At 36.6% G+C, this 17,036-nt stretch overlaps 1 protein-coding gene across 11 annotated transcripts in view; it reads right to left on the reverse strand.

Moving 5' to 3' along the window:
• ATF7IP (activating transcription factor 7 interacting protein) overlaps positions 1-17,036 on the reverse strand; it is a 74,639-nt gene that overhangs the window by 21,922 nt on the left and 35,681 nt on the right. For 8 of the 11 annotated variants that reach the window (XM_068191487.1, XM_068191489.1, XM_068191481.1 and 5 more), the window contains 9 exons: positions 12,902-12,988; positions 10,756-10,901; positions 9,463-9,600; positions 8,292-8,357; positions 7,698-7,771; positions 7,118-7,206; positions 5,213-5,851; positions 3,637-3,704; positions 1,966-2,184 (listed from right to left, as the gene is read on the reverse strand). In XM_068191487.1, coding sequence (XP_068047588.1) covers positions 1,966-2,184; positions 3,637-3,704; positions 5,213-5,851; positions 7,118-7,206; positions 7,698-7,771; positions 8,292-8,357; positions 9,463-9,600; positions 10,756-10,901; positions 12,902-12,988 — 1,526 coding nt within the window. The remainder of the gene's footprint in view (positions 1-1,965; positions 2,185-3,636; positions 3,705-5,212; positions 5,852-7,117; positions 7,207-7,697; positions 7,772-8,291; positions 8,358-9,462; positions 9,601-10,755; positions 10,902-12,901; positions 12,989-17,036) is intronic. The other 3 variants (XM_068191491.1, XM_068191490.1, XM_068191488.1) reach the window with 2 other exon arrangements.

Raw genomic sequence — 17,036 nt, forward strand, 5'->3', positions numbered from 1 at the left:
TTTCAGCTCTTTTGAGAATGTTTTCCCCATTTCATGCACAACCAAAGAGATCCCAATTTTAATACCATATATATCAATAGTGCCCTCGGAGGACAGAATGACTGGAATCTTAAGCCAAAAATATTAAATAGGAAAAGGAAAGACCTGCAATGCAAATCTGCAGCTCACAGAGAAAATCAATTTAGAAGGAGGCTTAAAAAAAAGGAAACAAAGGCACAGTCCTCTGGTAGGTCTGGTAACAATTTGAACAGAGGGTGACAGTGGTTAAGCAATTCCAGGTGTTTTCATGCGCATGTATATATTTGTAGTGCATCTGTGTCTATTTCATTCAGCTTCTACTTTCTTCAGTAATCAAGAATTTGATTTGTAAGATGCTACATTAGTGCCAGCATTCACAAAACTGTATGATAAATAACACTCTTCACAAAATATAAAAGCCACACTCTTAGTGAAGAAAGTGCATCTTCAGCTAAGTGGAAATCAATATCTCCCTTTAATCTTTTTTAAATAACTCTGCTCAGCAACTTGGAAGAGTCCTAGCTGCCACAAAAAGTTACACAAACTCCAAGCCCTGCTCAGTTTAAATTTCTGCTCCATAGCTCACATCTTGAGTGTGAACAGGATACTTCTTGCTGAATTAGACCATAAGGAATTTCCTTCATAGACCAAGTAAAAAACCAAATCTGATAATTTTTCCATTTTAGCAATTCATCTGAAATCAGTTCTATTACAGAAGCATCAAGTCATAGGTTCTTGTTTTATCACACGCTTTATAAAGACAGGTTTGCTACAACAGCCTTGAAGGGGACTGGCAGTTAGGTTCCCACTGGTCATGCTCTTGGGAAGAAACACCTTGGATGAACTGTGGTTGAACAGGACAGGGCTTTTGCAATTCAGAGCGGGGTGTCCCTCAGGGACTAAAGCCACAGAGTTAATGCCAGATGGCACCACAGATTTTGTAGGGAATAAAATTTTGTTTTGCTCTAGAACAGCACATTTTACAGAGGAGGTGGATGCACCAGATACTGATTCTTTTATCACTTCATTTGGGATCTTGCTAGATCGATAATTGGGGGCATTATTTTCCATTTTATCTGACCAGGCCCTGCAGCGAACCTCTGCAGATCCCCAGTAGTGCCTAATCGCAGACTCGGAGCGATGGCCTGTCACTGCCATTATTTCCCTAGGCCCCAGTCCTGCTTCACAGAGTAGCTGGATGGTGGTAGTTCGGAGAGAATGATTGGTGTACCGCTGAGAGAGCCTGGCTGCCACACTTATCCTGGGCATCATGGTACCCAGGTAGTTCACACCCATAGGTTCTCTTTTGTACCAGACAGGCTGTTCTTGCATTTGCTCTGACGTTAGCTTTAGAGGGTGCAGGTAAAAGGCAGGGGGCTCTGGAGGCAACTTGGACAAATAAAGTTCCAAGGAAAATACAGGACAGTTTGGGTCCCCAGGCATATCATACATTTTACCCATTTTATGAGGATCTTCTCCATTTTTGCCTTTGCCAGGATATCTAAACATAGCATATCGACGCCCGTTCTTGTCCTTCTCAACAACAAATGCATCCGGAGCCAGATCTCTTAGAATTTCCCTCCCTCGCTTGGCAAAATGCAACTGCAAATCAAACCACACCTTGTTGACGAGTGCCAGGGGACTGTGCAAACCCAGCACACCAGATTGCTTAATCTTACGCAAGTCCTCGGCAGCTATAGGAGGATGGTGGTGAGTCTCATCCTTTCCCTGCATGCGCAGCATCTTCAGCACGCTCACGAACACCATGTTTGCACTGGCAAACTCTTTGTCCTTCATTAAGCAAATCTGACGATTATAAGGTGGCATTTTGAGATGCCGGTTTAAGCCAGCACGCATTGACTTGTAGCTTGCCACACTGTAGGTATTTCCATCATGATTTCTTATTGTGTAATAAAACTGTCTTAAGATATCATTGAGTTCACTCACTGGGACCAATTCAAAGCTAGGATCCTTGCCATTTTTGGCCAGCCACTGTTTTAATAGGTTAGCTGCCCAGCCAGTCTGCTTGTGGGTGTTTTTGATGCTCTTAGCATCCTCTTCCTCTTCCTCCAAGCCAAAGAGGACATCCTCAGGGAAGTTAAAATTCGTCTGTGCTGCTTCTACTGCTTCTTTATTTTCTGATGGAGTCTCTTCCTGTTTCAACTGCTTTTCGAAACAATTGATCAAAGTTGTACCATCAAATACGCCAAAGTATACGGCACACAGCGAACTACTTTATGATCTGAGAGCTGCGAAGTGTGGAGTAATACATACTATTTTGGATTTTACATAACAAAAAGCAGGTGGCATTAACTGGATTTTTCAAATGAATGGCATGTCAGTTCCATAACTCACTAGCCAATTAAAATGCATCAGGTCCTTCTTTTTTAACCATGGCATTACACATGCTTTAACTGATTTCACAGAAAGCAAACCTAGAACATACACTACACAACAGAAGACTGAAAACCAGAAAACATCCTGTGTCTTTTATCTCCCACTTTTATCTCCACTTTTATCTGTCTTTTATCTAGCTCATCTTCCACTGCTAAGTACCATTACCATACACAATCTGTTTTTCCAAACTTCTTTACAGGTTTCAGGTTCTAACTAAAGAAAAATTCCAAAATACGCATCTTATACTGAAAATTAAACGTTAAAACTGTACTACTGTCATCCATTATGGTACTGGATTTCCTACATATCAAGTACAAGGGGTTTTAACAGCTATAATCCACAGGTATCTTTGAAAAATGGAGTTCCAAACAACCTTTCTTTATCTTAATGGAAAGACAGAGTGAGGCATAGTTTATACTCTAAAATAGTGGCTAACTTTGCCAGATTACTTTCAGCAGGTGAAAACCAGAATATTGTCCAGTATACTTTCTTCTTGATTTGAAATACTATTTAGATTAAGTGTACCTTGAGACACTAAAGAATTTGGAAATGTTGTCTAGAAGAAATTAATTTTATTCCTTCAATAACATGAATTCTGGTTAATAGCAAGAGTTAAGCATGAGACACTTTGTGAAACATCTATAGACAGAAAGAAAATTATTTATGAGTAATTTTAAACAGCTTAATTTCAAACTTTAAATTTCAAAGCAAGTTCCAACAAATTTTAGACAAGGAATCCAGAAGTATTTCAAGTTATCCTTTATCATGAAGGAGCTATTCCTGAAGAAGGTTTCTTTTCCTTTTTTCTTCTCCCATGATATATGGGAATCAAACGTTAGAATTAAAATTTTAACTTCTGGATTAGTGTAGGAATGAGAGTACTGCAATAATTTACAAAATATTTGTAGCTATATAAGTTCAAGCCATTCAGACAAAGATTGGGCAGTCTTTTCTTTGTATCCTAGCTCTGTTTTAGCAGAAAACTTTTAGTCTGCTCCTGATTTACCAATGTCTACCTAAAAAAATCCCATCAGAAAACTTCTGAAAAAATTATCAGAAGTTCACGCAGCAAGTAACAGTGAATCAGAAGAATAATATAAACTGAGAGAAATTACAAAGGATGGCACAAAAGAAACTAAAATTGTTCAGTTATAATCAATAAAGATAATCTCCTGTGGATTGTAACTTTAGAATTTTATACAGAAACAATAAACAGCCTACCTGTGTTGTTCCCTCAGCAGGTCGCTTGTTTGCCGAAGTATCTGTTGGTGGCCTGTTTGTCTGGTTTTCTGAGGGGTCAAGAAATTGTTCATTTGCAGTATCTAATCAGTACTAATTATTGCTACCCACCAGCCATATTTGAAGGCAATATTCAAAGCTGTTTGACACTAAACATTCAGTATGTGACATATTTTACATTTGGCCCCAGTTTTCAATTTTAAGTATTCAAGTTTGATTAACCTGTTCCTTTCTTTGTAAGTCTGACAGTATATTAAAAGCATCTTATGAGCACTTCCTTGCCTGAGCACAAAGTATAACTCCAACCTCTTCTCCCTCTGTATGCATATTAATAAGCTATTCAACTAAAAATTAATAAAATTATTGAATATTTCCATACAAAAAAAGACCTGACTGAAAAAAGGATGCTTAAACAGACTGCAAAATATATAACTGAGGCAAGGAGACTGAGTACCTTTAGTAGCTCAGCCAAACATTAAACTTGCAATTTAAGAAGCTGCTCTAATATTTGATGTAAATATATAAATTCAAATTCTGTTCTCATTCCTTTTCATTTTAATGAGAGCTTATCAGCAACAGTGCTGGCCCAAATCAGTGTTTCAATTCTGGTGAGAGAACTACTAAGAACTACTACTAAACAAATCTATAGAAACTGCATAAAATGAGACATTCTTTGGACACATGGGTCCTCCCTTTTGTCACTGTATCTCATCAGTCACAACCCTTTTTATATTGTCTTAAATCACTTCTATTTGCTTTAGAGCTAAGAGTCAATATAAAATCTAAATGTCTAACTCCACAGAGCATGTATTTTAGCAGAGGTAACTTAGATACAGGAAAATGAAATGAAACTAGTTCTGATGTCAAGTTCTGCTTGAGTTCCTTCTAACATTATACTGTGCCAATGAGGCACTTGCTATAACTCCAACACTTACAATCTTGAAGACCTCTTAAAAAAATTCAAGGTATGTAAAATCAGAAATGCAGACAACCATCAGGGCAGGACCAAAGATTGAGAAAAAGTATTTTAAAACAATTAATCTAATTATTGTTATTTGAATACTTATTGTATTTAGAGACTTTATTTAAATACTTTAAGTGTACTCCTTTGGAACTAGGTTCATATTCAGTTGTTTTTTTCTACCAGTTTGTTTACTTTTAAGTGTTGTGAAAATTAAGTTACAGTTATACTTTCCTTTCAGTATGCCTTTGCTTAGAAAGGTAGTTCATATTATTCTGAGAGGCAGTGTTAAAATTAAATACCAAATTCTTAATGACAGGAGTTTCTGACTTCATGCTAGGAATTATACAAATCAAATTCTAAATAAAACAAAGCTTACAAAGCCACACTGCTGACTCCAAGGGGAGCTTACTTTCAATAATGTCTGAAACAGATCTGTCATAGAGATTATTTTGATGTTGAAAATTTAACAGAAATGCAACCTAGAAGAACCATCTCTGTAAAACATTAAGAAACAATTTTCCACAGAGTGCAGTTTTATGTTTCCCTGTGATCACTATCTTCCTCCGCCAGTGTCAATATTCAAGCATAACTTACCAATCTTGGATGCTACAATGGTGGGTGGTTCAGTAGGAGCTGTACTACTCAATGCAGGGAGAGGAATCTTCATCTGTAAGGGCGCTCGACTGGCAGTCGCATTATAAAGTCCTGGAGTACCCACTGTGGGCAAAGAAGTCCTTGTGGTCTGGGCAACAGGATGTGTAGTAGGAACAGCCTGTACTGCCAACGTTGTGCCTATTGACCCAGCACTGGCTGTAGAGTTCCTTAGAATACCAGAACTGGGCATATGTGGGATGTTATTTGGTTTAGTTGTGTTAGTTGATGCCAAAGACACTGTAGTTTTGGTAAGGCTACCAACTGTAGACGAGTTTTGTACAGATATAAATTCCACGTTGCCTGACGGCTGGTTAGAGACCAAAGTCCCTGTGTGGCCTTGCAGAAGCTGAGTCTGGGACGACACTGCCACAGGTACATGCAGGATTACAGGCAAAGACTGCAATGAGACAGACACTGACTGAGCGCTGCCAGTGGGCACTTGGTTAGTGCCTACAACTGTAGCTGTGTTAGCTGTGGGAAGCACTGCTGTTGTCAAAGAGCTGGTGGAGGACACTGGAGTCTGAAGCTTAGGATGTCCACTGACAACTGCTGGAGAAGCAGCAAGACTGGAAGCAGGCACTACACACAAAAAAAATAAATAAAAAAATTAAGCACTTGAATCAAGTGGGAAGTTTCGCTGCAACACAACAAATGGAAACAATTTATGATGAGGGCAGTGAGTCACTGGAACTGGTTGTCCACAGTGACTGTGAACGCCCTATCATTTTAAGCGTTCAGCGTCAGGCTGGACAGGGCTTTGAACAACTTGATGGCCCAGCCCATAGTGGCAAGGTTGGACTAGATGATCTTTAAAGGTCCCTTCCAACCCAAATAATTCTATGAAAGAAGTAGTGTATAATTACTTCTTTTTGCAAATAAAAGCTATAGGTGCTGTTTTTCTGTTGTACACTTTCATGTTCAATGGCCTGGTTAAAGATACAGTCAATACTGCATTTCTGTTTGTAAAAAAATGTCAGGAAAAAATATATAAAGAATTCTGACACAGGCTTGAAGACAGCTCCAAGATTTAACTGCTGAAAACATAAAATACAGCATTTTAAGCACCCGTTATAGAAATGGCAGAGCAACTGGTTCTTCACAAAACACAAGAAAAACTATGCCAGTTATGACTAACTTGCCTTGTATAGGTAAGACCTTGTATCCAGAAGGTTCTACCAAAACCAAGTATGAATATGTCAGAGAAGATATTGATTTTTATGAAACAAAATTCTAAAGGTCAGGAGCAAAATACACTACTGAAAGCCAGTACATGCAAACTATAAGATAATCCTGTGGCAAAGATTCAGCATTCGATATAAAACTATTTTTACAACCAAGGACAGCGAGACTATAATGAATAAATTAATGGTGAGTTTGAGTCTGTATTCCCTATAAAATTTTAATCTACAAATTCAATTTTTCAACATGACTCCTTTAAGAAATGTGGTTTATAATTGCTGTTTAGTTTCCTACTCAATTTCTATATTCATTAGGTAGAGGGAAGGGTATCATCAGCATCCTATTATGATCAAGTACAATAAGGGGCCTGAGACATGTTTCAGTTCTTGGCAGCCAGTTTTACTGCCATACCCAGCATGCAGTCTCTACTGAAGCATCTAATTTACCACAAATTCTACTTGGCCAAATCAACATATTTTTTCCCATACCTGGTAAGCATACTACACAAATATAAACTGGGAATGCACTAGAGAACTAAAAATAATGATTTTTTAGGTCAGAAAAAAGGAGTAAAATAAGTTTTGCTCTGTTTGGTTAGTCACTTCTTTAATGGAAAGCAATAAAACTTTTAAGAAACGTGTTTATAGTCCCTTGGGAGTTTCTCACCTGGATTCACAGGGGCTTGAAAAGTTGCTGGTGTGCTCTCTCCTACATTCCTCTTTGACTCCAGCATTTGCCTTACTGTGCCAGCATTTCTAAGGAACAAAGTTTGAGTTGGCATTTCTCTCAAAAAGCCATATAGGTGTATTTATGAACAGTACAATGGTGAAAAAATCCCTAATTTTACAGCTGTTCTTTTGAGATTTTCTTTTCAAAACCCACTTTTTGCTTCTCAGGCAAATTAACTTGGGATATTTCCCAAAGAAAAAGAAGTATGGAATTATTTATAAATTTTCAAGTTCTTGCACCAAGCTTGTCTTGCACCATGAGAATTTTCCTGTTCTTGAAATTAAACTTCCACTATTATATATGATTTTTGAACACTGAAACTGATGCTATATAGATTTAACCAAGAATGGGTTCAATTCTGTCACTTTATGATTTCTGTAAAAGCAACTTAAATTTTACAAGTGAAGAGCAATAGAGGAAAAGGAAAAACACTTTAATTTAAAAAAGGAAATACAGAGATTATCTGAAGTGTCCTGTTGTATATTTTAATACTGTCCCAGTGATGTGCTTTGCTTACCGATATGTGGCATTGTTTACATTTGCAGTGTCAGGTGCTGCTTTCCCTGGAGATACAGGTGTATTTGCCACATTCTAAACAGAATGAGAGAGAGAGAGGCCATAACAAAACAACTCTAAGTCATCTTGCAAACTTATGCTTTCATTCTATTTCATATCCATTCACTGTTGTGTGAGAGATTGATTTTCTGAAGTCAACATTGCAAGAGAATTTGACTTATTTTACAACTACACAAAATCTCCTCGGTCTTACTGCCTCCGTCTCTTATATCCTCTCTTTCCTCTCATCCCTCAGAATCAAGGTAGTGGGATGCACTTTTATTTACCCTGTACTCTTCATACTGAAGTAAATTAGATTGTTTATACATACAGTTTAAGGTGTTTTCACACTAAAAACGGCTAAAGAAGCTTCTGTATAAATCAGAATTACATAACAGATGTTAAAACTTCTTTAACCAAACCAGACAAACCCGATTTGTCAATGCCATTGAATAAAACAAGTCACATCTTTCTGCATATAAATTTTCTTTATTTTCCAACTGAAGTTTTAGGTTAACTCAGAAAAAACCCCGACGCCAACAAATCTAGTTCTTACTTCCTGTCTCTTCTTCAAGTCCTCCTTAGCTGCTCCAACCCGCTTTGTCAATCTCGCAATTTTAGCCTAAACAGGAAGAAGATGAAAACAAACAAAACCATAAATCCCCAAGAACCATCAACGAAATCTTAGAAACTAGAATATATATAACTAAGACATCAAGTCAAAGGCTATTTTCATATCAGGAAAATTATTCTTCCTTGAAATACAGTACAACTATGTTACTTTCAACTATATTATAGCAGAAAGACAAACGTATACATCACAGTCAAGGTATCTTAAAGACAAGTTTAATTATTTTCCTTCCTATTCACAACTGCACAAACCGAATCTTTCTGGCATGTTCACACAGAACGACATAAATGGAAGCCTTACATGATGTTATTCATTTGACACTCCAGTTGATGGCTAAAGACATTGGTAAACAAGTATACTGAAAGCATCTTAAAAGGCACTTAAAAGGTCAACATAAAATGTCTGTGGCAACAAGAGGAAAGAGTTGTACAGTGGGAACTGACCTGGCAAACTCCATATTTCTTTTAATGAAAAAAGTAAAATGGCTTTATTGTTCAAATTTGTTATGAGATAAGCTTTTAATTGTCACCAGTTCAAAATTCTTTTTTGTGATGCTCTTCATGTCACCATTAAGTACATATTTTCTATGAAAAAAGCAGGAAAGCATACTGCATTCAACACTAGCTATTTGTCCCCTTGCTAGAACATCAACTATTTACACTCTGGGGAAACGTGATGTAGGATGTTCAAAGCCCACTGCTACTGTCCTCTCCTTTCTGCGTGTTCCCATTTTTAAGCACATTTCCAGATTCATAAAGACCTTAGATATTTTCATACTTGCATTTAAAAAAAAATGGATAAATGGAACAGAAGAGTGGAAAAGCAGTCTACTAACAGCTAATTAATCAGTTTGCCAGATGGAAAATACACTTTGGGGTTTCTGTACGATTAATTGGTTGCTTCCCTCATTCTGAGTAAAATAATAGTTTTACAACTCAAAAGGAACATTAGTGTTTGCTGCTCCTCCCACCACCTCCTCCCCATGCAGAGTCAAAATGGTTTCCCTACTGGCAACTGTAGAAACCTTACTACTAAACATTGTGGAAGTTATTTTTTAATTTGACCCTAGTATGGAGCTGAACACACAAACACTCACCTGCATTTCAGTAAGCACAGTTTTATGCCTCTTGTTGCATTCTACTTTCTCCATTCGGGTTTTCAAGTCTGCCAGAGTCTTGTCAAATATTGCACACTGTAAAGCGGTAAGTTTTTCTTCTAACAGTCTCTGGATAATCTGCAAAATTGTTACATATTAAAAAAAACCAATGCAATCCCAAAATTTGGGGGACCACCTATGAAAATATTCTTAACTCTTAACAAATGTCCTGCTATAAACAGAAAAATGACAATTGTTGTGCCCTGTCAATCAAATAAATCTACAGTCATCAATAAGCATGTGGTTGCACAGCTAAGTTTTGACATCATTTTGGAAAATACAAATGGTTTGCCATTAATTCAACAAATAATTTCCTTGCAGCATAATAAGGGTATAAAATCTTGCTATATATAAAAAAAACTTAACAACAGAAGGTTTTTTCTTAAAGTGCAGTGCTTAAACATGTAAATTGTTCTTCTTACTTTCCTATTTTTGAGAGGGACATTGGCATTCAAAGAACAGAAACTTAAGACATTCAACAAAAACTTTTTCTTTGATATATTTTCTCCTAGCAAAAACTCAGTGTTGCCTTTTTTGCAGAAGCTAAAAATGTAAGAAGAAAATATGGTTTTCACAGTTTACTTGATAAAAGTTATTATTTGAAGTTTCTCTCCCTTCTATATCTACTGCAGTGTAAAAAGCTTTCATAGGAAATGAAAATAAATAAGCCACTAATGTGGTTCTATTTTTGCCATCCTAATCCTAAATTAATGAAGTTACAACACATGCTAGCTAACAAACTAACAGAAGAACAACACAATTTTCTTTTCTTCAAGACCATAGGTTCCTTATACAGCAATGGTGCAATCAGGCTATTAACAGCTCTACAAAAACCTGCAAAATGTCAGGTGGATTACACTCTTCTTTGAAGATTGCCTTTTTTTAAAAGCTAGGCAAAGAATAAAGTGCATCACGTATAAATCATCATTGTGAAATACATCCTTTACTAACATTTTCAGTCTAGAGTCACATGAAACTTCAAGTATTTTATACATTTCAAATGTAACTCTTGTAGTGTAGTTTTCAAATGGTATTTGGTCTCTTCTTAAAAGGAGGCTTATGTAGAACTTTATATGAATTAAGCACCTTTGTTATTTTAATTACATCCAATGTTCAACCACAAAAAAGAGAAAATGTTTGGGGACACAGGGTGTGCAGAAAGACTGCTAATTCAAAGATGGTAACAGGTGACAGGTGTGTGTAGTTGTTCTTTGCTCTGCACTTCTATTTTACCTTTTGTAATTTTAGGTCAACATCCTTTCTGGCTGTAATTTTGACTTGGACTTCTGCTTCATAATCTTCTCCCATGTACCGACGATGTTTAGAATGAACATTGTCCATGTCCTCAGATTTGGAACGCTTTCTCTTTGAGGCTTCACCTGGAACAATTAGATACAACTGCTCATGAGGAACTCCTGAACAAACAGGTATCTTCAGAATGCTGTGATTACTATGAAGTTGTTCTCAGTTTAAGCTTTTTCATGCTAAACCAGTAGGAATGCCTATGGAAAAATACGCTTGATGACATCAAAGTACAAAACCAGTCCTTCTGGTATCTGTACATTACTGCCTTGTCAGTGAGTTCTGCTTTGTGATTCACCCAGTCACTGCCCCAAATGCAAAATGGTTCCAGTACCACCACTCCTCTTACCAGAACCTCCGTCCAGTTCTTCCTGCTCCTATCAGCACAATCCCATAATGAAACATGGCTTCTGAGAAGCAAAATAAAACCTTCTTCTGAAAAAAGAATCCTCTTCTTAGAATTCCAGCCAAATAAAACTACATCTCATTCAACTATGCCAGCAATTAACTGTATTTAACTGCCATGAAGTTTTAAATTGTACCTCCAACATCTGACTGAAAAACCATTCAAACTTGTTTTTCACTTCTTGGTTAAGATGGAAAGTAAAAATCCAACAAAAGAACAGGCTCAAAACAGAACTAGATTACAAAAGTCATTTTCATCACAGTGATGAAGCACAAAAGAACCAAAGAGACCTCATTCACTCCTCCAGCTCCTGGCACTGTGTCCAGAAGGTTCTCGAAGACAAGAGGGACATCTGCTTTTAAATAATCTTCAGATTATGTAACAAGGACCCAGGGAACTACAGCATTATCAGCTTTACCTCAATCCCTGGGAACACGATGGAGCAAGTAAATCTAGACAGAAATCATCTCAATGCCTATCAAGAAGGCTGTGATGGGGAATAGAATGGATTTATCAAGGGGAAATCATGCATCATCAGCCTGATAGCCTTCTACAGTGAGACCACTGGCTTGGTGGATGAGAGGAGAGCATCTTTAATAATGCTTCTGACACCCAAACCATCCTCAAATTCTTGATGTATGGCCTAGATAATTGTACTGGCTCAACTGTTGGGCTCCAGGAGCCATGATTACTGGCACATAGTGCAGCTGGAGCTCAGTAATGCACACCAGCAGATGCTACTGGCACCAACACCACCATCTTCATTCATGGTCTAGATAATGGGGTAAGAAGATATCTGCAGCAACTCGCAGGTGATACAAAACGGGAAGGAGTGATTTGTACACTCCTGAGTGGTTATGCTGCCATTCAGAGCCACACTAACAAACTGGAGAAATGGGCAAACAAGAACAAGTGCTACACTTGGATACCAATAAAACCATGCATTCATTAGTACAGGCTGGGAATTCACTGTCTGAAAAACACCTTTTCAGGAAAGGCCCTGGTGGTCTCAATGAAGCTGAACATGAGCCAGCAATGTGCCCTGATGGCAAAGAAGGCCAACAACATTCTTGGTTGCCTGAGAATGAGTACTGACAGCAGGTTGAGGGAGGTACTCATTCCCCTCTAAGCAGGGAATGTGAGTCTGAACCTTGAGTCTTTTGTCGCATTCTGGGTTTCTAAATAGAAAAAAACATGTGAGCATACTGGAGAGAGTGCAGTGTAGAGTCACCAAGATGTTTTAGAGATAGGTGCATTCATCAAGAGCTGGAATTGTTCAATTGTAGAAGGCCATTGTGGGAGATTTTATCATGTGTGTGAATTACCTGACAGGTGGAGAATGAACAGAGCAAGACTCTTAGTGAGCAGCAGTGACAGGACAAGAGAAATGGATGTAAATTGCAATACAGGAGCTTCCACTCAAACATTTAAAAACTCTTTTACTGTGAGGGTGGTCAAACACTGGGATCAGACCACGGGAAATTTGTGGAATCTTTGCCTGTGGAAATACTCAAAACCTGTCAGGACGTAGTTCTGGGCAAACTGCTTTCTAGTTGACTTGGTTTTGAACTGGGGCAATGGACTAGATAATCAAAGGTCCCTTCCAAACCTAATGATTCCGTGCTTCTAACACATACAACACAGTGAAACAATGGTTTTAACATTACATACTTTTTTCTATTTGTTTCTCTTCTTCTTTGTGGGCCTCTTCTCCTTCTTTATCTTCACACTCCTTTTTTCTCTCCCCCTCCACCTCTTCTACAAACAGAAGAAAAAAATCCATGTGACACTTTCTCAGATCTACAAAAGTCTTGTAACAGTCCTATTTTGATTAAAGAATGAAGAAAATGTGAAAAAAACATGTGAGGGAAGGCAAGAGAAATAAGTATGACAAAGAGGGAATGCAGATATAAAAAAGTAAGGGAATACCCTCAAAACAAAAATTTGAACAATCATGCAACACATTAAGACTCACTTTTGAATCTGCTTAACATTTTAACCAGAATTACTGAGCTGTAATTATGAGGGAAACATGTTTCAGTTACTTCTGAAAGAAAACGATGTTATTTTTAATGCAGTTGAAGTTCTCAACAAATTATTTTAGCTTACTTTTTCACTTCGGAACAAAGCATAAAGATTTCAGTAACAAAATTCTAAAATACAATTATGTTTCTCTATTTACAATTGGCAACTTCAACCATAATCTTAATGGTAGGAAAGGCCTAGATTCAGATTAACAAACATGATTTTTAATTTGAAGTTTCTTGCTAATACAAAGTATCACAATTTAGGACTAGCCTTTTAAAAATATTCAGTTTAGGAAATGCTTAAAAGAAGAAAAATCTGAAATCACCAAACACAGAAAGATAAAAATGGTAGCACTTCCTGAAAAAATGTATATGTTCCATGAGCTTCCATTATGCATTTCATACATATGTGAATGAAACAAGCTTCCATTATGTGTTTCTGTGCTTGCTGGCTACAACACATATCTATTGCTTTTAAGATTACAGTAAAATCTCTCCAGAATATAAGAGAGCAAGTAAGCACTGTTACACACATCTTGATATGTACACTCCTTCATTTTCCTATATTCATTTTGTTATTTCAGCAGTTTTCTAAAGAAAGTTCTGGTTACAAAGGTATGCTTGATGCTCTCTTAACATTAAGTCTTCCTTCTGTTGCAAAGAACATTTAAATTATTTAAAACAAGTTACCTAATAAATCAGAAAAAGGAAGGAGTCAAAACCCAATAACCTGGCATGATGGTATTTTAATTTTTCTTATTAATGTAAAAAATAATATTCATAATGCAAATTATTGAATCCAAATATTATTTACTTTTAAGGTGATAAATTAGCCTAATGCTTATGCCATGTGCTTTTCAAGACTTACAGATAAACTTCATGTAATTAATTGCTATGAATAAAATAGGACTCATTTACCTAGGAATCTAAAGGAGAATTGCTAAGTTCAAGACAACTTTTCCCACAATTCAGAGATTTTAATATTCAGCTGAAAGACACAAATATTCCATGGAAAGATACACATACCTAGAATGTCTTTAAAACATATTACAAGCTTCAAAGCTAAGTTTTTTTTCAGTTCTATATAGAGGACAAGTAATTTCAGGGTTGAGAAGGTCCTTTCCTTACTAACTTCCATTACCATGAAAAAATCTAACTCATTTAACTAAAAGTGGTTTAAACATGATGCACAGCTAAACTCTCTAGTTAAGGAGGAGAAAATTTCACAAGTGGCTATCAGCTTAGTTTCCGCTGCTATGATGGGATCTCTTTATCCTGATGCTAGACAAGCAGAAGCAATTAATGCAACCTTGTCAGCCTTCTATGAGCTTGGTGTATCACAGTAAAGCTTTCCTGTTTCCTAATTTATTCCAATCATTTTTCATTTGATTTTTTAAACTGCCATTTTATCAATGTTTCCTCAAAAGCACCTACTATAATCCTGAAATATTTTTATTGAGTGGTGAGTCAGTTCTACCTTCTGATCAAGTTATGAGTTTTGTACTCATGTGCACCACTTTGTAGATAACCACTATGAATTTCAACTGCCATGTTTCCTTCTCAGTCAATCAGCCTTGTAAATTTCTTCTCCGGTTCTTCATATCAGCAAACTCTGACATCACTAGTTACCATTAATTTTAGGCAAATTATTAATTCTGTCACACAGCACAGTCTCTGGAACTCTGAATTTATTTTTTATTCTTCAGTTGATTACTTCCTCCACAAGGACTTTCCATTTTACTATTTCATTTACAAAATTTCTTGGTAAGAAATCACTTGTGTTTGGATATCTAAGAGAATTCACATCAGGGCTTCCTTGTTTCATGCTTGTTTGCTTACCCAAAAAGCTCCAAGGCTTTCTGATGTATGATTCTTTATTACAAAAATCTGTGACAGCACAGCTATTACAATTACTAATTCCACTTGGGAAAGACATTCTATTAATCTGTCCATTTGAATAAAGTCATCTAGTAGCATTTTTTTCACTGTTGTTTAGCCATGTTGGTTTTTATCTGGAGTTGTTGAAATCTTACTTCTTAACTGAGCAGTTTGCACCTACTTCTCCAATACAGCATCTTGAAATGATCTCCATATGGTCTCCATAGTTTTAATTTTCACCGACTCTTTACAAAAGTTACTTTTTATAAGGTAACTCTACCTGTTTTCTCGTACAACTGTTTCCTGCCTATGCAGCCTCTCTGCTATTATCTTTGTTACTGGTTAAGGCAGAACGTAATTTCTTTCATTTCATGAACAGTCTCAGTTGCAGCCACACAACTGTAAGAGTCAAATTGTTATTAGCCAATAAATAAAACAACTAATCAAAAGAATTTGTCTTGTCACCAAAATATAGAATCTTAAAAATCTATTGCTGGATACATTAATTTTAAACCTCTGCAAACTGTGGTCCAGTATTTAATATTCACTTCAGTCTTTTTGCTCCATAGCAAATTCCTCTGTGACCCCAGAGTGTTTTCTCATTGGATAAGATGAGAGAACTCGGCAGTGAAAACAAAGATAACCTATTTATTTATACTGTTTATTTCATAAAAGGGACTCAAAACACTACAATTTTGACACAACTACACACAGCCTTCTTTCCCCCTGCTCCAATAGTTTCTGGAAGACTTTATGTGCACAACAATGGTATCACTTTTTCAATCTAACTGACAACAGCTAATGCCTAAATAAGATCCTTAGCAGTAACTATGGAACCTACCTCATCTCCATTTAACTAGCATTATTTAAAGGTAAATACTAGAAAAGGGGGAGTCTAAAACAGGACTGGTTCTTATCTCTGTTTCTCTAGCTGTTTTAGAGACTGAAGACTCAGAATGCCACAGTCTGATCATTAGTAAAACAAGATTCAAGAAACTGTGGTCACTAACTTCCCAGAGACTTAAACCTAAATCTTAATTAAGCGATGAAATTTCTACCCAGTCAGCCATATTTAAATACACTTAATACACTTGGATTAATATGCTCATAATTTAATAAAAGCTATATGGGGGGGGGGGGGGGGGGCAGGGGGGAAGGGGGGGAGAAGAGGGGGAGGGAAAAAACCAACAAAATAATTCCAACCCCAAAATAATCTGAAACATCTTTCTTAATTACAGATAAATTAACATTGTCAACTTATCTGTAAATTATTAATTTGTTTTATTTTCAGAAGTGCAATAGTATAACAATGACTGCCCATTGTCAAAAAGGAAAAAACTTACTAAACTGTATTAAACTGCACACTACAAAGGACATCCATTGAGTTTAACTTAGAAAAATGTTCTGCTAACTACATGAACAGATTCCACACTAAACATTTAAAAGCACCAATCATTTGCCATAGTCATCAAAGAAAACGTCAATAAAAACCACTGAGTTAAATTAATAAAAGCTATATGATATAAAAATAATACATGACACACATTTTTCATTAAACTTTTCCAATACTGTCTTTCAGGGGAAAAAAAAGTTAAAAGATAAGATGAGGCACCCCTGGATTATATGCGTGCTTTCCTTATCATTTATTTACAAGCTAAAGAAAGCTGAAATATCTTCTTACCTGTGAAAGCAGTAAAGGAATGCAGTTCCTCTTCTCCCACATCCTTTTGTTCCTTCTCTGACAATTACTCATCTTTCCTCTTTTTCCACCCACTACCTCACCCAAGTTGGCAGCCAAATTTATGGAGTATGAAAAAAAACCCAAAGCAAACCAACAAGAAAACAACAAAAATCCCTGAAACCAAAATCCAAAACAAATAAACAAAAAATCAAAACAACCC

This window comes from Anomalospiza imberbis, chromosome 5, assembly GCF_031753505.1.
Source record: "Anomalospiza imberbis isolate Cuckoo-Finch-1a 21T00152 chromosome 5, ASM3175350v1, whole genome shotgun sequence".
NCBI classification, from domain to species: domain Eukaryota; kingdom Metazoa; phylum Chordata; class Aves; order Passeriformes; family Viduidae; genus Anomalospiza; species Anomalospiza imberbis.